We start from the raw sequence: 22,910 nt of genomic DNA, 5'->3' as shown, positions 1-22,910 counted from the left end.
GCTTATCATTCACTTCTCCATCAGTTTCATGAGCATTGTGTTTGAAATTAAAAGGATCACTAAACTCTCCACAGTAATTAAGTGCATAAATACTCTTTTAATGATATGATTCATAATGACAGCAATTCAGCCCTTCTGCCACAGAAAATGGAAAACCTAAACTCTGGAGCCTCATTCCTTAAAGAAGTCAATATCTGAGATTTTAATATCAAATATGATTTTGTTTTCAGTCTTGGATATAAACAGGACAATCCATACATCTCATGAAAGAGCTGCCCTGTGATGTCATGCTTCACCAAGATCTCAGAATGGACATAACATCTTGCACCTTGCAGGGCAAAATTAAAACTGACCAGAGGGCACAGAAAAAAGTCCAAATGACCAAATTATAAGATTCCCTATCCCATCAAGTTCTGGTCAACTGGTAGAACTTATACATTTTACAAAAAAAGCTATAATTGATTAAATAGATCTTTCACATGATTATGTTGAACGCTGAGCAATTGAGAATACATTTCAAAGCCAGTATTTTTCAGTGTAGTGACCATGTTATACATTAAAAGTTACGATTGCAATGGCAATCACAGACATGGCTAAACAATACTGCAGACTGTACTGAACTCTCAATCTGAAGTTGGCTATTGAAATGCATTACGTGTATACTTTTTTCCATTACGTACCAAGTTGTGCATGTTCTACCATTACATACCAAGTTGTAGATGCCCAAGAGAAGAGCCTCAATGCAGCCACTACTGTGCATGTCCCGTGCCAATACAATTGAAAGGTAGCTCCATATTAGTTCAGGGAGAAACTGTAAAGTGAATCTCTTGAGTTCAAACTCTCCACTGCGATAAAATTCAAACAACTGGTGGCAAACTGGCTCCAACAACTGAAAGTAAAAAAAAATCAAACATTAAAATATACACGCTTCTGGAAAATATCTATTTAATTTTGTACTTAAGATGAAGACAATAAAATAAAATCAACATCATGGCAACAGTAATGTTAAAATAAAAACTACAAGAATGCCTGGCCACATACATTGTTAAGAAAAATACTACTTGTTGTGGTCTAATGTTAAAGGAGATAGTGACAAGGTTTCAAGATGGCGGCGCAGTGAAAGGTCTGCTTTGCTGAGCTCAGCACTGCAACACTGATAATTTTGCATATCCGTTTCAACTTTTTTTTTAATGCCCAAGTGTCGGATTTAATAACATGAACATTGATGAGTATTTTTTTTGAGCTGCTTCAACACCATGCCATTGAAAAGTACTAAGAAGGCAGCCAAGATGGACTACACAGAGCACTCGCCCAGGGCTGAGGAGCTAGCTGCTGTTAGCTATGCTAATACATTGGACCCTGCCTTTTGTCAAGTAATTCAGGAAGTTACGGAGAACATATCCAAAATGATGGATGAGAAGCTGGGTCCACTCTCTTTAACTCTCCAGAATCACACATTGGAGCTTAAAAATGTTGATACAAGAACGACCGAGGGCAGAGTCTCTGCGGTAGAGACTGTAGTTGATCAAGCCCAAAACCATATCCAGGCGCTAAAAGCAAGTTCAAAGCCTGTCTGACTATATCGATGATCTTGAGAATAGAAGTAGGAGGAAAAACATATGGATCATCGGTCTACCTGAAGGTACAGAAGGCAGCCAGCCAGCAAAGTTTTTTGAGGGCTGGCTGCCTAATTTCCTTGATTTGGAAACCATGGTTGGACACATTAAAGTGGAAAGAGCTCATCCTACGCTTGCTCCAAAACTGGGCCCAGGCCAACGCCCTCGCGCGGTTCCACAATTTCGGTGATAAGCAAAGAATGATGGAGGCTTCAAGGCGCCCTGGGACTGATGCCCAGGTTTTAATATATGAAGGATCCAGGCTTATCTTTTTTCAAGATTTTTTGGCAGCCGTTATTCGGAAGCGCACGGAATTTGACCAGGTAAAGAAGTGGCTGAGAGAATCTGGAATCCAGTACTTTATGCTATACCCAGTGTCGCTGAAAATCACCTACGACGGGACCACCAAGATATTTGATTCTCCTGACAAAGCTAAAACTTTTGTGGACATGTTGGGCTAAAGAATGTATACAGTATATTGTGTAGCCCTGGTTATGGATGATAACATGCTCCATGGTCGCTTTATTTTACCTTTTCATTACTCAACGGCAAGATATCTTATAGGATGGGTAACTTGTTTGTTTTGATTAATATAGTTTCATCATTTGTTTAAATTAGCAGTGCTGCTCCAGCCTGAAGGAGCTCAAGCATGATGGTAACAAATCGGTGGATTGATAAATTATGCCCTGTTTTCATTTTTGACTATGTTAAATGCCAAATTGACAAGAGGGCAGAATATGGGGTGCTAGAAGATTCAGACATCCCCTTTAGGTGTCGGGTAAGTCCTCTTGTTCAGCGCTGTTGACGCTTTGTTTGTTTTTGTGGGTTTTTTAAATTTATTTATTGCTGCTTAGCTGATCTTAAGTCTGGTTTCTTCTCCTCCGGAGTCAAATGATTATTATAAAGGTTTATGACCAAGGGTTATGGCGTATGGCCAAGTGGCTAAGGCATTGGTCTAGTGATCTGAAGGTCGCTAGTTCGAGCCTCAGCTAAGGCAGTGTGTTGTGTCCTTGAGCAAGGCACTTAACCACACATTGCTCTGCGACAACACCGGTGCCAAGCTGTATCGGCCTAGTGCCTTTCCCTTGGACAACATCGGTGGCGTGGAGAGAGGAGACTTGCAGCATGGGCCTTGCCCAGCATACAACCTTGCCCAGGCCTCAGTCAACATCAAAATTGACGGACAGCTGAAGAAGAAAAAGAAGACGACCAGTAATACATTAAAATTGTGCACTTGGAACATTAAGGGAGTCATTCACCAATCAAGAGAAAGAAAATCCTACTAAACCTGAAAAAGGAAAGGGTGGATATACAGGTTTCCCCTGCTATCCAAAGGTACAGCATTCCTATGAAACCGTTTGTAAGCCGAAATGTCGTAAACCGAAATGAAGAAGCAATTACCATTAAGTTATATGGAGAAAATTTTTCAGCGTTCCCAGATCCGAAAAATAACCTACCAAATCAAACCAAATAACACATAAAACCTAAAATAACATGAACACAGGAATGATATGATAAATATACAGCCTATATAAAGTAGAAATATTGTATGTATGGTGTAGTTTCACTTATCAAAATCGGGAAGACAGCAAGCCAAAATCGATTTGGAGAAAAATATCAGCACGTACACGCATGCGCACATACACGCATACGCACACAACTGCCCGCACAAGGCTTCACGGTCATGGTAGTCTTTCACGGGGTAAACACATGTATAAAACGGGCGTCTTTTTTTCGTAAAAGCGAAAATCGTGTTTGGTTAGCAAAAGCAGGTACTAATGTAAGTCTTTTGTAACAGCGAACTGTCGTAAAGCGAACGTTCGAAAAACTGGGGCCACCTGTCGCTTTATTGCAGGAGACACATTTAAATGATAAAGAACATCTAACTCTGCAACAGAGTGGATTAGATCAAGTCTAATTTTCATCTTATAATACCAGGAGTGGGGGGGGTGCATTTTAATTAGGAAGAACTTACCTTTTAAGTTATTAGACTGCATTAAAGTATGGGAAATTTGTGATTGTTAAGGCTTCAATATATGGAGAGGAAAATGGTATTCTCAATGTTTACTGCCCTCCAGCTCATCCTCTCAAATTCCTAATAGATGCTTTTTCCAAACTTACAAGCTTTTCAATACAAAACATTATTGAAGGTGGGGATTTTAATTGTCTCATGGACCCATTGATGGATAGAGTGCCTAGTGGTTCCCCATTGCTCTCCTCACAGTCCAAACAAATCATGGGCTTATGTGGAGAACTAGGACTTGTGGATGTCTGGAGATTGTTACATCCCTCAAAGACTTCATATTTTTTTCTAATCCACACAAGTGTTACACCAGAATAGAATTTTTTCTAACCCCCAAAATACTCCTAGGTTTAGTTGCATCTTGCACAATTGAAAATATCGCTATTTCTGACCATGCAGCAGTATATTTAAATATTAAGCCCAAAGATAATTCAGCATGATCTAGACATTGGAGGCTGAATCCTTTTATTCTAAAAGATAATAAATTTATAGACTTCTGAATTCAAAACTTTCCTATCTATTAAGTTCAAATCAGCTAGTAGTCCATCGATGCTCTGGGAAACCACTGAGGCCTATGCAACGGGATTAATTATCTCCTACTCTGTTAGTAAGAAGCGACAAGCTGCAGAACAGCAGCGCCTAGTGGAAGCAAGGCTTGCTGCAGCTGAAAAGGATTATATTAATAAGCCTTCTGCAGCCAATTTACAGAATATCACAGACCTATGCTGTACACTAAACTCTTTACTTACACAAGCAGCCAAAAGAAAATTGACATTTGCTAAACAACGATTGTTTGAACTTGGTGAAAAACCAGGTAGGTATTTGGCTTATTTAGCTAGAAAGAAAAATGCCTCTCAGACTATTGCTTCAATTAGGGATGGGACAGGAGTCCTCACTAGTAATTCTAAAATGATTAATGTTGTGTTTAAGAATTTTTATTCTAAATTGTATCAATCTGAGCAAAGTAATGGTGGACAATCTAGAATGGAGTCCTTTTTCAGGAATTTAGATCTAGGCATTTCTTGGGAACAAGAGTCCCTCCTCAATGCTCTGTTATCTATACATGAGATACAGGAAGCTGTGAGACAGCTCCAAAGTGGGAAGGCCCCTGGTCCTGATGGACTCATTATTAACAGAGCCTATGCTAAACATGTTCAATCATACATTTAATTGTGGTCTCCTCCCACCATCATTGAGAGAAGCTAATATCTCCCTAATTCTTAAGAAAAGAAAGAACCCTGAAGATTGTGCCTCCTACAGGCCTAATTCATTGTAAAATGTTGACTTTAAAATGTTATCTAAAACTTTAGCATTGCAATTAGAAACTGTGTTATCTTTTATCATAGAAGAGGATCAAACGGGTTTTGTAACCGGTCATCTAACAATATCAGATGACTTAATGTGATTCAGGCAAGTCAGCAACAGGCAGTGGACGGCTTGGTGGTTTCCTTAGATGCAGAAAAGGTCCTTGATCATGTCAAATGACCGTATCATTTTTTCACTTTATAACAGTGGTTCCCAACCTTTTCTATGCCCCACACCCCTAGGAAATACACAATAGACAATAGGTGCAGAAGTAGACCATTCGGCCCTTCGAGCCTGCACCGTCATTCTGAGATCATGGCTGATCATCTACTATCAATACCCGGTTCCTGCCTTGTCCCCATATCCCTTGATTCCCCTATCCATAAGATACCTATCTAGCTCCTTCTTGAAAGCATCCAGAGAATTGGCCTCCACTGCCTTCCGAGGCAGTGCATTCCAGACCCTCTGGGAGAAGAAGTTTTTCCTTAACTCTGTCCTAAATGACCTACCCCTTATTCTCAAACCATGCCCTCTGGTACTGGACTCTCCCAGCATCTGGAACATATTTTCTCCCTCTATCTTGTCCAATCCCTTAATAATCTTATATGTTGCAATCAGATCCCCTCTCAATCTCCTTAATTCCAGTGTATACAAGCCCAGTCTCTCTAACCTCTCTGAGTAAGACAGACCGGACATCCCAGGAATTAACCTTGTGAATCTACTCTGCACTTCCTCTACAGCCAGGATGTCCTTCCTTAACCCTGGAGACCAAAACTGTACACAATACTCCAGGTCTGGTCTCACCAGGGCCCTGTACAAATGCAAAAGGATTTCCTTGCTCGTGTACTCAATTCCCTTTGTAATAAAGGCCAACATTCCATTAGCCTTCTTCACTGCCTGCTGCACTTGCTCATTCACCTTCAGTGACTGATGAACAAGGACTCCTAGATCTCTTTGTAATTCTCCCTTACCTAACTCTACACCATTCAGATAATAGTCTGCCTTCCTGTTCTTGCTCCAAAGTGGATAACCTCACACTTATTCACATTAAACGTCATCTGCCAAGTATCTGCCCACTCACCCAGCCTATCCAAGTCACCCTGAATTCTCCTAACAACCTCATCACATGTCACACTGCCACCCAGCTTAGTATCATCAGCAAACTTGCTGATGTTATTCTCAATGCCTTCATCTAAATCGCTGATGTAAATTGTAAACAGCTGTGGTCCCAATACCGAGCCCTGTGGCACCCCACTAGTCACCACCTGCCATTCCGAGAAACACCCATTCACCGCTACCCTTTGCTTTCTATCTGCCAACCAGTTTTCTATCCATGTCAATATCTTCCCCCCAATGCCACGAGCTCTGATTTTACCTACCAATCTCCTATGTGGGACCTTATCAAATGCCTTCTGAAAATCGAAGTACACTACATCCACTGGATCTCCCTTGTCTAACTTCCTGGTTACATCCTCGAAAAACTCCAATAGATTAGTCAAGCATGATTTGCCCTTGGTAAATCCATGCTGGCTCGGCCCAATCCTGTCACTGCTATCTTGATATGCCACTATTTCATCTTTAATAATGGACTCTAGCATCTTCCCCACTACTGATGTTAGGCTAACAGGGCGATAGTTCTCTGTTTTCTCCCTCCCTCCTTTCTTAAAAAGTGGTATAACATTAGCCACTCTCCAATCCTCAGGAACTGATCCTGAATCTAAGGAACATTGGAAAACGATTACCAATGCATCCGCAATTTCCAGAGCCACCTCCTTTAGTACCCTAGGATGCAGACCATCTGGACCTGGGGACTTGTTAGCCTTCAGTCCCATTAGTCTACTCATCACCGTTTCTTTCCTAATGTCAATCTGTTTCAGTTCCTCTGTTACCCTATGTCCTTGGCCCATCAATACATCTGGGAGATTGCTTGTGTCTTCCCTAGTGAAAAAATGTTTGATTAATGTTCGCACCCCCTACAAAAGTAATATCACATTTGAAGATGAAGAAGTCTAATTTCTAATTTTTGAACCACAAATTGAACCACATACAATACTGCGGGTGAACAAACTGAACTTAAAAAAATAAGCTTTTAACTCAGTGCATAAAATGCAAATATAAATTAAGCAATTAGATTCTAATTTATTCAGAAAAAAATTGTAAACAGTAAAATCAATTCCAATTGTGAACATAAAATTCAATGACTTCTTTGCTCCTGCTTCTCATTCATGATTTTGTCAAAACGTGGAACTTTCTTGCTGACTGCAATCCGCAGGTCTGCCTGTGGATTCAGGCGATTCCTAGATTTTGTCTTGATTGACAAAAGAGAACTGAATCCAGATTCACACAAGTATGTTGTTGCAAATGGAATGATACGGAGTGCTTTTCCACCAAGTCTTGGGAACATATCCAGTGATGCACACCAAAACTCCTCCAAAGTCTTGCTTTCAAATTGCACTTCAAGAGCTCGATTTGTCCGCAAATCAGTAAGATCTTCCTTCAGCTTTTCATCATCTGACATTTTCTCCAAATTGTAGGAATATGGATTCATGATCCATTCTTCTTAAATCTTCAGGTCTCCAGCAGCAAAATATCCATCAAACGATTCTGACAGCATTTCCAAATGAGCAACAATTTCTTCACGCACAGTAGGAGTTATGGATCCAGCATCATTAACCATCTCTTCTAGTGAAGGAAAATTTGAGAGACTGCCTCTTTCCATCCCTCGACGCCAAAGACGTAACTTTTCTTTGAAGGCATTCAACTTTTTTTTTTTTTTTTTTTTAAATCTTTTTATTGATTTTTAGAACATAACATAAGTAAAATATAGTACAAAAAACATTTGAGAGTACACAATAGATTCATTAATAATCAATTATATATTATCAATGTAAAAAGTCTCCCAAACTTATAATATTAATATGAAGAATTTAAGACAAAAAACACAAAAAAAAACCCCAAAAAGAAGAAGAAAAAAAAAACAATATATAAAAAAAAACTAACATGGGCAATTGTATAATGTTAAGTACACACAGCAGTGCCAATGACTCCGAACCTCCATTTATACAATTCAGGATGGTAGCAATAAGGTTCAGGATCAGACCATTTAACTCACATGAAAATGTTGAATAAATGGTCTCCAAGTTTCCTCAAATTTAACTGAGGAGTTAAAGACCACACTTCTAATTTTTTCTAAACTCAAACAGGAAATGGTTTGAGAGAGCCACTGAAATACAGTTGGAGGATTAATTTCTTTCCAGTTCAATAAAATAGATCTTCTAGCCAATAGTGTAGCAAATGCAATCATTCGCTGAGAAGAAGCAGATAAACACATATTATCTATCATAGGTAGACCAAAAATTGCAGTAAAAGGATGTGGTTGAAGATTAATATTTAAAACTCTTGAAATGATATTAAAAATATCCTTCCAATAGCTTTGTAAACAAGGACAAGACCAAAACATATGAGTCAATGTAGCAATATCAGAATGACATCTATCACAGGTTGGATTAACATAAGAATAAAATCGAGCAATTTTATTTTTAGACATATGGGCTCTATGTACAACCTTGAATTGTATTAGAGCATGTTTAGCACAAATAGAGGATGAGTTTACCAATAATAAAAATTTTTCCCATTGCTCAGTAGATATAGGGCAATGCAATTCTTCCTGCCATTCCTTCTTAATTTTTTCTGATATATCCGGCTGTATCTTCATAATCATATTGTAAATGATAGCTACTAAACCCTTTTGATAAGGATTAAGAGTTAGAATTCTCTCTGTAATGTCCAGTGGACATTCTTTCGAAAAAGACTTTAATTCATTATATAAAAAATTTCTAATTTGTAAGTATCTAAAAAAATGGGTTTTAGGTAAATTGTATTTGTTAGATAACTGTTCAAAGGACATAATGTTATCATCCAAATACAGGTCACGAAAACATTTTATACCTTTTGTTTTCCATAGGAAAAAAGCCTGATCTATAAATGATGGCCGAAAGAAGTAATTAGATATTATAGGACTTGACAGTATAAACTTATTCAAGCCAAAAGATTTACGAAATTGAAACCAGATTCGTAATGTATACTTAACTATGGGATTAGTTATCTGTTTATTAATTTTGAGTAACGAAAAAGGAAGTGAAGATCCTAAGATTGAGATCAATGAGAAATCTTGCACAGATTTACATTCCAAATTTACCCATTGTGGGCCAGCTACTGTAGTCAATTCTTGTGTCCAAAATATCAAATACCGTATATTAACTGCCCAGTAGTAAAATCTTAGGTTTGGTAAAGCCAAGCCGCCCTCTTTCTTTGACTTCTGTAAATATTTTTTACCTAATCTAGGATTTTTGTTCTGCCACAAATAGGAAGATATTTTAGAGTCAACCATATCAAAAAAAGATTTAGGAATAAAAATTGGTAATGCTTGAAATAAATATAGAAATTTAGGTAATATCATCATCTTAATGGCATTAATTCTGCCTACCAAAGACAAAGAAAGTGGGGACCATCTATTAGCAAGTTGCTTAATTTGGTCTATTAAGGGGAAAAAATTAGTTTTAAACAAATCTTTATGTTTTTTAGTAATTTTAATACCTAAATAGGTAAAATAATCTGTAACGATTCTATATGGTACATGATTATAAATTGGAATATACATATTTAATGGAAAAAGTTCACTCTTATTAAAATTCAATTTATAACCAGAAAAATTACTAAATTGAGCAAGTAAAGAAGAAATAGCAGGAATAGATTTTTCAGGATCAGATATATATAATAATAAATCGTCCGCATATAATGATACCTTATACATCGCCTCTCCACGGGTAATGCCTAAAATATTGGGTGATTCACGAATAGCTATAGCCAAAGGTTCTAAAGCAATATCAAATAATAAAGGGCTCAAAGGACAACCTTGTCTTGTACCGCGAAATAATTGAAAGAAAGGGGATTTTTGATTATTGGTAAAAACCGAAGCTAAAGGTTTATGATATATTAACTTAATCCATGATATAAATTTTGATCCAAAATTGAAATGTTGCAATGTATTGAATAAATATGACCATTCGACTCTATCAAATGCTTTTTCGGCATCCAAAGAGATAATACATTCAGGGATTTTAGATGTAGAGGTATAAGCAATATTAATTAATTTTCTAATGTTAAAAGATGAATAGCGATTTTTAATAAATCCGGTCTGATCCTCAGAAATAATCCGAGGTAATATATTTTCTAATCTAATAGCTAAAATTTTACTAAAAATCTTAAAATCCGTATTCAGCAAAGATATAGGACGATAGGATGCACATTCAGTCGGGTCTTTATCTTTTTTAAGAATTAAAGAAATAGAAGCTTCATAAAAAGATTGTGGTAATTTACCTATACTTAATGCATCTTTAAAAATTTTACAAAGCCAAGGAGAAAGTATAGAAGAAAAGGATTTAAAAAATTCTGCGGAAAAACCATCTGGACCTGAAGCTTTACCCGAGTTCATTGAAAAAATAGCCTTTTCTATTTCAGACTCGGTAATAGGTGTATCCAAAAATACGTTATCTTCAACAGTTACTTTTGGAATATTCAATTTCCCTAAAAATTCATTCATAATAGAAGAGTCCTTAGTACATTCTGATTGATATAAGGAATTATAAAAATCTTGAAAGGCTTTATTTATCTCTTTATGGTCAATCGTCAAAGTACCATCTTGTTTACGAATCCTAGTAATTTGTCGCTTATCTGAAGCAATTTTCAATTGATTAGCTAGTAGTTTACCTGACTTATCTCCATATGTATAAAATTGAGCCTTCGATTTAATTAACTGACTTTCAATCGAGGAGGTTAATAGTAAACTATGTTCCATTTGGAGTTCCACTCTTTCTTTATAAAGTTCTTTACTAGGAGTTGATGAGTAGATCTTATCAATTGCCTTAATTTTATCAACTAATGTTGATATTTTGGAATTAGTTCGTTTCCTAACTCCAGCAGAATATGAAATAATCTGTCCACGAATATATGCCTTAAAAGTATCCCATAAAATTCCACTAGAGATCTCTGCTGTAGAATTTATTGAGAAAAACAAATCAATTTGCTGTTTAATAAAGCTAATAAAGTCAGAGTCCTGCAAAAGAACAGGATTAAGCCTCCAACTTTTCGTACTAATATATGAATCCGTCACCTTAATAGATAACTTCAAAGGTGCATGATCAGATATGGTAATTGAGTCATATTTACAATCCATGACATCTGTAAGTAAATGCTGATCAATGAAAAAGTAATCAATTCTTGAATAACTATGATAGACATGGGAAAAGTATGAAAACTCTTTGTCATTAGGGTGTAAAAAACGCCAAATCTCACAAATAGCTGAATCAACCATAAAGGAATTAATAAGAGAAGCCGATTTGTTCGGCAAAATTTGAATGGGCTTGGACCTATCCATCACAGGGTTTAAACAACAATTAAAATCTCCGCCCATTATCAATCTATATTGATTCAGATTGGGAAAGGATGTAAATAAACATTTAAAAAATTCAGGACAATCAGTATTTGGAGCATAAACATTAACTAGAAGAACTTTTTGATTACAAAGTAAACCAGTAATAAGCAAAAATCTACCGTGCGGATCTGAAATTGTTTCATGATGTATAAAAGCAGTAGATGAGTCTATAAAAATAGACACACCTCTCACTTTAGCTTGCACATTTGAGTGGTATTGTTGGCCCTTCCAGAACCTAAACAAGCGCTGACTATCCATCTTCCTTACATGAGTCTCTTGTATAAAGATAACATTAGCATTCATTCTATGGAATACATTGAATACTTTTTTCCGTTTGATCGGATGATTTAAACCATTAGTATTCCAAGAAACGAAATTAATAGTCTTAACCATCATGACAGTATATATTATAGTTAATACATAAGTTCGAAAGAAAAGTGAACTCATGAACCCGGAAGAAGGAAGTAAGTTCAAAAGGAAACCGGAAGTCATAGCACTGCAGCCATTTTTGTAGTTTCATATGCGCCCAAAAAATAAAACTAAGCAAAAAGCAAGCAAAAAACAAAAAAAGAAAGAAAAATCCCCCTCCCACCACCCTTGAAACCCCAAGAAAAAAGCCAAAAAAGGCAAGCGAGCAAGCTAATACTAAAACTACCCCCATGTCTCAAGACGGCAACTCGAACGTAATAGAGTTAAGAAAGTACACACAACCCACATTATAAAAAGGGTAATACTACAAAAGTTAAAATATAAAATTAGTGTTATAAATGTATATAAACAAAAAAAGTTAAAAGAAAAGAATTAAAACAATAAATAAAAGTTTCAAACTTTCAAATACATCAAAACAGTTATGACGCTCCAAACACTGGAGTCAGTCGGGAAGAAGAAACGCCATTTTTTTTTCTCTCTCAGTTTTAATATTCAGATGTTAAAAGTATAAAGGAAAGCGTATATCGTTTTTTATTTTAAAGAAAAACAAAAGAGAAACCCTAATCGGTCATTTTCAACGCAAATAGATTAATAATATGAAAAACTATAAAATCGGCATAAACCTAGCAGAGAAAAAAAGCTTTAATCGTATATAAAAAGTATATGCAAGCCATATAAAAAAAAAGGACCCATATATCAAACCATAATAGATCCAAATTTATAGGCTAAATTACACTGATCAGCCCAATAGAATGTCATTGATCCAGGAAACCTTGAGCATCCGCAGGCGATTTAAACAGCCGAACAGTTCCATCATCCAGGGCGACTCTCAGATGTGCTGGGAATAACAGCGCTTGCTTGTAGCCTTTCTGGTGGAAATTCGACATAACCGATCTGAAAGCCAGCCTAGCCCGTAATACTTCTGGGCTATAGTCTTCCAAGATACGAAACTTGAAATTTTGATGGATAATCATACCTTTTTTACGAGCCAGACGGATCAAGCGATCTTTGATATGAGGATAGTGAATCCTCAAAATTATGTGCCGCGGTTTCGAAGTTGAACTTGCATAAAATCTTGTTACCCGATGTGCTCGATCGATTATTGGGGGGGGATCCAGGACCTCTTTGCCCAGGACATCCACTAGAAATTTAGAGAAGAAAACGGTAAGATCACCGCTTTCAAATCCTTCCGGGATCCCAATTAACCGGAGATTTTGCCTTCGAGAGCGATTTTCCAAATCCGTAATTTTAACTTTATAACGATCCATCTGTTGAGAAGTCGAGGTTTGCTCTTCTTGTATCTTTTCAATCATACGATCTTTCTTACGAGCGGCTTCTTCAAGAGCCAAAATGCTTGCCTGTTGTTTTTGTGATTCCAGTGAAAGTTCCAAAAACTTTTCTTCGAGTGATTTCAAACGATCGTCATACTTCGAAAGCTTTAGGAATAATTTTTCCTGCATCTCTTCAAATTTAGCTTCCACAATCTTCGCAACTGCTTCTAAAGGTACCAATTCTTTCGACTGTTTCGGTTCTTTTGCTTTAGACATTTCAGCAAGTTGAGAATAATTCAAATAGTTTAAAAAGAAGAATTCAGTATATTTAACCCCTTTAGAATAAGTTTAAGGGGTGTTTATAGGCTAAAAAAACGTAAAAGTTTTGGAGCAAAGCCTAAGTGCGGTTTACTCCATGAGCGCCATCTTGAGACCTCGGCATTCAACTTTTCACAAGCCTTCAATATGTTTATCCCTTTTCCTTGAAGAGGAACACTCAGGTCATTCATACGAGTGAAAATGTCAACTAAGTAAGCCAGCATTTGGGGAAATTCCTGTGATTCCATTGCCCCAACCAGATCACATTCACGCTCTTCCTTTGATTTCTTCCTGCAGTTCAAAGAAGCGGGTTAAAGCTTGTCCTTGTGACAACCAACGGACTTCTGTGTGGAAAAGCAAAACTGAACGCTCACTTCCCAGATCCTCACAAAATGATTTGAAGATGCAATGGTTCAAAGCACACCCTCTGATCCAGTTGATGATCTTCACACAAGTATCAAGGACTTTCTTCAAATTTGGAGGCAATGTTTTTGATGCCAAAGCATGCCGATGAAGAAAACAATGGGTAACTTGCAAGTCTGGAATCTCCTTTTTCATCAATGCAGAAAAGCCAGATTTATTTCCAAGCATTGCAGGTGCCCCATCAGTGCACACAGAACCAATGACTTTGATATCTAAATTATGTTTGGCAAATAAGTCTTTCACCAGCTGAATTATATCCTTTGCAGTTGTGTTTGTTTTCAGATCTTTACAAAACAGGAAATCTTCCTTCACAGCACCATCATTGACATACCTCACTAATGTGATGAGTTGACTACAACTGGAGACATCAGTTGACTCATCCAACTGAATAGAGATTTTAAGAGGACTAGCTCTGACATCTGAGATGACTTGGTCCAAAATATCTTCACTCAAATCACTGATAATGGTTGTGAATGACATTATTTGATAGGGGCACCTGTTCAAATTTTTTTCTTGTTTCTTTGCCCAGGATAATTGTTGCCATTTCCAGTGCACATGACTTCTGCAATTGTATGGGGCTTCTTGGATTTGGCCACTTTATATGCCACTTGGTATGAAGCAAGAAGTAGTGGTTTTTCAACAGAAATGAAACCTAATTTTGGAAGAGTTCCTTGTGAATCAAAACGAGCTCTTTTGATTTTCAATGACCCAGTATCATGTCCTTCAACATCAGCTCCGCCATGCTTGTTCTTGAAGTGCTCTTGAAGCTTGGATGGCTTCAGATTTGAGTTGGAAAACACAACACTACAAAGAATGCACTGGGGTTTTTGCAAGCCATCATTTCCTGTTGTGCAAGTGAAACCAAAGCTGACATAGTCATCATTCCATTTCCTTCTTTTTGGCATGATGAAGGGTTATGGGTAAAGAGAAAAATATGAGCTAATATGAGAAAAACTATCTGACTAAGTCAGGGATGACCGCTTTACTCAACCAGACACGCCTATAACAAAGTATCGCGAGAAATACGCTTTCGAGTATTATATTACGATATTATCTGCGGTTACATCAAGATAAATCGTCAGGTGAAAATGCTACGGGGACGCGACACGACTTATTAGGCTACTCTCTACTGAATTTACACACCTATTTCCAATTATTACTGGAGATATGAACTCCCATCACACGATTCAAAGTCCTTGGTGCTAACCATGATACCTCCTCAACTAACACAATTCAAAATTATCAACGTTTCAAGAAAAAAACCTTTTAAGAGAAAAAAACCTTCAAAATTCAAAAACTTCTTTAATGCATTGAGACAAATACAAATGAATGACTTCAGCTGCTTTTTTATCAAAATGCAGCTTTTTAAAAATTTTTAATTGAGTAATTTACCTACTGTCTGCGGGTTTGGTTTTAACGAGAAGTCGTTACTCGATGGTTGATTCGGGATGTATAAAGATTTTGGCATTATGAGATGATTTTTAACTCTAAGTTGTAACCTTCCAGCTAACATTGATGAGACTCCTCAACTCTGAGGTCTAACTTCCCAGGTAACACTGATGAGAATCCTCAATGCTGATTCGGGCAGCGGGAGACTGGAGTGAGTTTACGTCTCTCTCCACTCGGGCAGCGGGAGACTGGAGTGTGCTTGGGACAAACGTTACTACCACTTCTCAAGGCACACTGGCAGCTGGCTGAGTGATGACTTGTGACTCGTCACTCAAGGACACAAGCCACTCTTTGTTGCACCCCCTGAAATTCCATTTCGCACCCCCTGGGGGTGCGGGCACCCCAGGTTGGGAATCCCTGCTTTAGAACAATTTGGTTTGGGCAATAATTTTATTAAGAGGGTAAAGGTTCTTTATAATGACCCTTTGGCTGCAATTCTCACTAATGGTATTAGATTGGATAATTTTTGTATTCTGAGGGGTAACCAGCAGAGCTGCCCTTTAGAACCACTACTTTTCACACTAGTGATCGAGCCATTGGCTGAGGCTATTTGGCAAGACCCCAAAATATCTGCTCCAGACATAGGACTAAAGTCACATAAAATTACATTGTATGCAGATAATGTTCTAATTTTCTTATCAAACTCAGCTATATCAGTGCACCACCTTATACAATACATCAATTCATTTAGTGCCTTTTCAGGTTATAAAATCAATTTTACTAAATCAGAGGCTATGCCTCTGGGGAATCTGCAGCAGGTACCTGACACTCAGGGTGTTCTCCCCTTTAAATGGTCACAGACAGGTTTTGTTTACTTAGGCATATTTATCACACCTACATTTGATCAATTGTTCAAAGCTAACTTTACACAGTTTTTTGACAAAATCTAACAGGATCTTGAGTGATGGAGCATTCTTCCCATTTCTTGGCTTGGCTGAATATCCTTGCTCAAAATGAACATTCTTCCTCGGCTGCTCTACCCAATACAAATGATTCCAGTCATTTTTACCCAACAAATACTTAAAAAAATAAATGGCTGGTTTGTTTCTTTCATCTGGAACAAAAAAAGACCATGTATTAAAATGCCTAAGTTACAGCTTTCCAGTAGTCTAGGGGGTCTGAATTTTCCAAACATCAAAGAATATTGATTAAGTTCCTTTTTATCTTATGTGGTTGACTGGGTTTGCAGCGACCCCTCCTCAATTTGGCTAGACATTGAAGCTTCACAAGCAAAACGTCCTCTTATTAATTTGCTTTTCCTCAATAAGATGAAATTGGTTAAGGAATATTGTCACAATCCAATAACAATTAATACAGTCAGGGCTTGGAGGACAGTGCGACAAATTGAGGGCAACGCAGCGAAAACATCACCCTTCACTCCAATAACCAGCAGTCCAGATTTTCAGCCTGGCATAATGGATTCTGGATTTAAACTTTGGATTTTCCATCTAGGAGATTTGTTTGATGAAGGAATGATGATGTCTTTTAGTCAGATAGTACAGAAATTAAACATATACAACAAGGATCTTTTTTCTTTCAGATAAGAGATTATATACAGAAAAAAACGTAATTGTTAACTGATTTCTATAGTTCTGACAGAAAAGAGGGTGTTTCTTTCTAAGGGTGAAGTCTCCATTAGTACTTTTTATAGCATCCTGAGGGAATGTTCTTGTGGAGAGGCTGAGCAGCTAGGAAGGGTCTGGGAGGAAGAGCTAGGAGTAGAAATTACAGCTAAAACATGGGCAGACATTGTGATAATGCAAAGAAGATTTCAGTTTGTAATAGAACTAGAGCATTGCAACTCAAAATTCTGCCTAGAGTCCATCTGACTCCAGATCGTCTCTCGAAATTTAAGACAGGGTTTCTCCAATGTGTTCTAAATGTAAAGTAAATACTGGAACTTTCACCCACTGTTTTTGGACTTATCCCAAACTTCAGGCATACTGGAGTGATATTTTGGGTGAAATGGAAAAGATTCTGAAGATGGAGCTTGAACTGGACCCAGCGTCTTTTCTTTTAGGCTTACCCAGCAGTCATATTATTAATGCACATCAGAAAAAACTTTTTAACATCCTGACTTTTTGTGTGAGGAAGAACATTTTACTTTGTTGGATATCCGATAAGGCCCCTGGACTTTTTGGTTGGTGTAAATTACTCATGGAATACATTCCTTTGGACTTTTTGACACGTATGGTACACTCAAAAACAAATAGTTTTCATAAAACATGGCAACCTTTTCTGCAGTATGTAGATGTAAACCTGTCTGCTATACTAATAAGGACTTTTGTATAGTTGTGGTGATGTCTGTATTTTGATGGAAGTGTTCTGATAGCTGATATCTGTGAGGGGAAGAAATGTAAATGTAAACGTATCTGGAAATTGAAAGTTTTGTTATGCTGAGCAAAAAAAAGAGATATTTACAAATTTACAAATATGGTGCTGCTGTTAAAATTGCACTGAGTTGTAAAACACATCGAACTTTCAAAGCCTGTTGTGATTTCTATAGTACAACTTGTAGCCAAAAGTATGTTTATATTTTGGGTGGGATGGGAAGCCAATTATTACTTCCAGCTACTGTGGTTTGTAATTATACACTCAGTGGCCACTTTAATAGGTACACCTGTACATTAATACAAATATTTAATCAGCCAATCATGTGGCAATAACTCAATGCATAAAAGCATGCAACCATGGCCAGGAAGATCAATTATTGTTCAGACCAAATGGAGAAGCAATGTGAAGAAAAATGACTATGACCATGAAATGATTTTTGCTGCCAGATGGAGTGATTTGAGTACCTCAGAAACTGCTGATCTCTTAGGATTTTCACACACAGCAGTCTTTAGAGTTTACACAGAATGATGCGAAAAATAAAAACAAGCAAAACAACCAATGAGCATGGGTTCTGTGGGTAAAAATGCCTCGTTAATGAGAGAGATCAGAGAAGAATGAACAGACTGGCTCCAGCTAACAGGAAGGCAACAGTAATACAAATTAGAGATTACCTTTAGAAACACAGAAAACCTACAGCACAACACAGGCCCTTCAGCCCACAATGCTGTGCCGAACATGTACTTACCTTAGAGCTTACCTAGGGTTACCCATAGCCCTCTATTTTTCTAAGCTCCATGTACCTTTCTAGGAGTCTCTTAAAAAACCCTATCGTATCCACCTCAACCACCATTGCCGGCAGCCCATTCCACACACTCACCACCTTCTGCGTAAAAAACTTACTCCTAACATCTCCTCTGTACCTGCTTCCAAGTACCTTAAAACTGTGCCCTCTTGTGTTAGCTATTTCAGCCCTAAGAAAAAGCCTCTGACTTTTGGAAAGCATCAATTTGGATAAGACGCTGGGACCGGATGAGATGTACCCCAGGCTACTGTGGGAGGTGAGGGAGGAGATTGCCCAGCCTCTGGCAATAATCTTTGAATCATCAATGGGGACGGGAGAGGTTCCAGAGGATTGGAGGGTTGCGGATGTTGTTCCTTTATTCAAGAAAGGGAGTAGAGATAAGCCCAAGAAATTTATAGACCAGTGAGTCTTACTTCAGTGGTTAGTAAGTTGATGGAGAAGATCCTGAGAGGCAGGATTTATGACTATTTGGAGAGGTATAATATGATTAGGAATAATCAACATGGCTTTGTCAAGGGCAGGTTGTGCCTTACGAGCATTATTGAATTTTTTGAGGATGTGACTAAACACATTGATGAAGGAAGAGCAGTAGATATAGTGTATATGGATTTCAGCAAGGTATTTGATAAGGTACCCCATCAAAGGCTTATTGAGAAAGTAAAGAGGCATGGGATCCAAGGGGACATTGTTTTGTGGATCCAGAACTGGCTTGCCCACAGAAGGCAAAGGGTAATTGTAGACGGGTCATATTCTGCATGGAGGTCAGTGACCAGTGGTGTGCCCCAGGGATCTGTTCTGGGGCCCTTACTCTTCGTGACTTTTATAAATGACCTGGATGAGGAAATGGAGGGATGGATTAGTAAGTTTGCTGGTGACACAAAGGTTGGAGTTGTTGTGGATAGTGTGGAGGGCTGTCAGACGTTATAGTGGGACATTGATAGGATGCAAAACTGGGCTGAGAAGTGGCAGATGAAGTTCAACCCAAATAAGTGTGAAGTGGTTCATTTTGGTAGGTCAAATATGATGGCAGAATATGGTATTAATGTTAAGACTCTTGGCAGTGTGGAGGATCAGAGGGATCTTGGGGTCTGAGTCCATAGCACGCTCAAAGCAGCAGCGCAGGTTGACTCTGTGGTTAAGAATGTGTATGGTGTATTGGCCTTCATCAATCATGGAATTGAATTTTGGAGCTGAGAGGTAATGTTGCAGCTATATAGGACCCTGGTCAGACCCCACTTGGAGTACTGTGCTCAGCTCTGGTTGCCTCACTACAGGAAGGATGTGGAAGCCATATAGAGGGTGCAGAGAAGATTTACAAGGATGCTGCCTGAATTGAGGAGCATGCCTTATGAAAACACGTTGAGTGAACTCGGCCTTTTCTCCTTGGAGCGACGGAGGATGACAGGTGACCTGATAGAGGTATATAAGATGATGAGAGGCATTGATCGTGTGGATAGTCAGAGGCTTTTTCCCAGGGCTGAAATGGTTGCCAGAAGAGGACACTGGTTTAAGGTGCTGGGGAGTAGGTACAGAGGAGATGTCAGGGGTAAGATTTTTTATTTTTTTAAAAAATGCAGAGAGTGATGGGTGTGTGGAATGGGCTGCCGGCAATGGTGGGGGAGGCAGATACATTAGGGTATTTTAAGAGACTTTTGGATAGGTACATGGAACTTAGAAAAATAGAGGGCTATGGGTAAGCCTAGTAATTTCTAAGGTAGGGGCATGTTCGACACAACTTTGTGGGCCGAAGGGCCTGTACTGTGCTGTAGGTTTTCTATGTTTCTATCCACATGATCAATGCCTCTCATCATCTTATACACCTCTATCAGGTCACCTCTCATCCTCCACTGCTCCAAGGAGAAAAGGCCCAGCTCACTCAACCTATTCTCATAAGGCATGCTCCCCAATCCAGGCAGCATCCTTGTAAATCTTCTCTGCACCCTTTCTATAGTTTCTAGATCCTTTCTGTAGTGAGGTGACCAGAAATGAGTACAGTACTCAATATTGTATGCTTGATATTTGTCACATATAAAACATACAGTAAAATCAGTTTTGTGTCAACAACCAATACAGTCCAAGGATTATGACGGAAGCAGCAAACAAGTGCTGCCAATTTCATTGAATTTTTCCCAATGCAAAATTTAATGATGATGACATTGTGGTTGATATCATTATGCCAAATTTAGTACAAGTCCAATGTGGGTGACTGGTCCCAAAATTTAGTCATGTGGATCCAAAGCAGGTTGCAGCTCTAAACCTCTGGTTAGACCATACTTTAAAGTAGCATTTTTAGTTCTGGTTGCCTCGTTATTGAACGTCCCCATGGCGGCAATGACCAATACCAGAGGACCTCCTATTAAGGTGAGTTGAGGAAAGTTTAGAAAGATGTCAGTTTATGCAGAGTCTGGAATGCACTGCAAGTGATGCTAGTAAAGGCTGATGTATTGTTGGGTTTGCAGCAGGAGCCAAAATATGCAGAGGGAGGCAACTCAGGATCCATGCAACAAAGGTAGTGAGTAGATTCTGCACCACAGAAGGGTGCCACACAACCAGATAGGTTTGTGTTTTATATGTTCACTGAGAGAATGGTAGAGGTCCAAACAATGCAGAAGTCAAAGCAGATGGGCTCTGTGGGGGTGAAGTAGTCTTGCATTTATATGGTGGCTTTATTGTGAGTATAAAAAAGTCACAAGATGTTTCAGAGACCAATGAGGAAGTTCAAGGTGAAATAGACAAGTGAGCAAGAATGCCTAGATATACAAAGGTATGGCTTAACAGAATGAAGTCACAAAGGAAATTAAAAGGGAAATGCAGAGCATGTAACCTAGAAAACCGAAAAATTAGAACAGAACACAAACTAAATTATTGGATTTTTGTTCCTACCTCACTGCGTGATTCACTGATGACTGTGTACAACTCCGAAACCAGAGTACTCTTGCAGTTCAAACTTGAAGCATAACTGCATATGGAGGTCTCAGGCAGCATCTGCATCAAAATAAAAAGAAAGTAAATAGAACATACTTTAAATGGCAGCTCTGTTAGACATAATAGCTAATAATATTAAAGAGGATACCAAAAGTAGCTTCCCATACATAAAATGTAAAAGAGAGGCAGAAGTGGATATTCAACCACTGGAAAATGACGCTGGGGAGGTAGTAATGGGGGGAGTGGACAAGGAAATGGCAGGTGAACTGAATAAGTATTTTGCATCAGTCTTCACTGTGGAAGAAACTGGAAAACAGCAGGACTGGAAAATTACAAATGTCACTCCACTCTAAGAAAGGAGAGAGGCAGAAGGAAGGAAATAATAAGCCAGTTAGTCTGACCTCGTTTTTTAAGGATGTGGTTTCAGGGTACTTGGAAGCATATGATAAAGTAGGCCACAGTTGGTATGGTTTCCTCAAGAGAAAATCTTGTCTGACAAATCTGTTGGAATTCTTTGAAATAGTAACAAGCAGGATAGACAAAAAGAGCAACACACACAAAATACTGGTGCAGCTCAATGGGACAGGCAGGATCTATGGAAAAAAAGTACAGTCAATGTTTCTGACCAAAACACTTCAGCAGGACTGAAGAAAAAAAGCTGAGGAGTAGATATGAAAGGTGGGGGGGAAGAGGAGAGAAAACACCAGGCAAAAGGTGAAACTTGGAGGGGGAGCGATAAAGCAAAGAGCTAGGAAGTTGATTGTTGAAAGAGACAGGCCATGGAAGAAAGAAGAAAGGGAGGGTCAGTGGGGGAGGAGCACCAGAGGGAGGTGATGGGCGGGCAATAAAATAACATGAGAGAGGGAAAGCGGATGGGAAATGGTGGGGAGGGGGTGCAGGCATTACTGGAATTTTGAGAAACCGATGTCATGCCATCAGGTTGGAGGCTATCCAAACAGAACACAAGGTGTTATTCCTCCAACCTAAGTGTGGCCTCATCACAACAGTGGAGGAGGTAATGGATGGACGTATCAGAATGGGAAGTGGAATTAAAATGAGTGGCCATTGGGAGATCCCGCTCGTTCTGGCGGACAGAGTGTAGGTGCTCGGCGAAGCGGTCTGCCAATCTACATCGGATCTCACCAATATACAAAAAGCCACATAGGGAACACCAAACACAATATATGACCCCAAGAGACCCACAGGTCAAGTGTTGCATCACCTGTAAGGACTGGTTGGAGCCCTGAATGGTAGTGAGGGAGGAGGTGCAGAGGCAGGTGAAGCGCTTGTTCCACTTGCAAGGATAAGTGCCAGGTGGGAGATCAGTTGGGAGAGACAAATGGATAAGGGAGTCGCGCAAATAGCAATCCCTGCGGAAAGCAGAAAGTGGGGGGGGGGGGGGGGGGGGGAGAGATGTGTTTGGTGGTGGAATCCAGTAGGAGGTCCCAAAACATTTACTGTGCTTTTTTTCTATAGATGCTGCCCAGCCTGCTGAGTTCCTCCAGCATTTTGTGTGTGTTGC

At 38.7% G+C, this 22,910-nt stretch overlaps 1 protein-coding gene across 5 annotated transcripts in view; it reads right to left on the bottom strand.

The window, feature by feature from the left end:
* hycc1 (hyccin PI4KA lipid kinase complex subunit 1) overlaps positions 1 to 22,910 on the bottom strand; it is a 153,605-nt gene that overhangs the window by 71,228 nt on the left and 59,467 nt on the right. For all 5 annotated transcript variants that reach the window (XM_073024619.1, XM_073024620.1, XM_073024618.1 and 2 more), the window contains 2 exons: positions 21,347 to 21,448; positions 710 to 889 (listed from right to left, as the gene is read on the bottom strand). In XM_073024619.1, the coding sequence (XP_072880720.1) occupies positions 710 to 889; positions 21,347 to 21,448 (282 nt within the window). The remainder of the gene's footprint in view (positions 1 to 709; positions 890 to 21,346; positions 21,449 to 22,910) is intronic.

The sequence above is a fragment of the Hemitrygon akajei genome, chromosome 20 (genome assembly GCF_048418815.1).
Source record: "Hemitrygon akajei chromosome 20, sHemAka1.3, whole genome shotgun sequence".
NCBI lineage: Eukaryota > Metazoa > Chordata > Chondrichthyes > Myliobatiformes > Dasyatidae > Hemitrygon > Hemitrygon akajei.
Note: the sequence above shows the minus strand (reverse complement) of the source record. Positions and strands in the feature narration are given on the sequence as shown.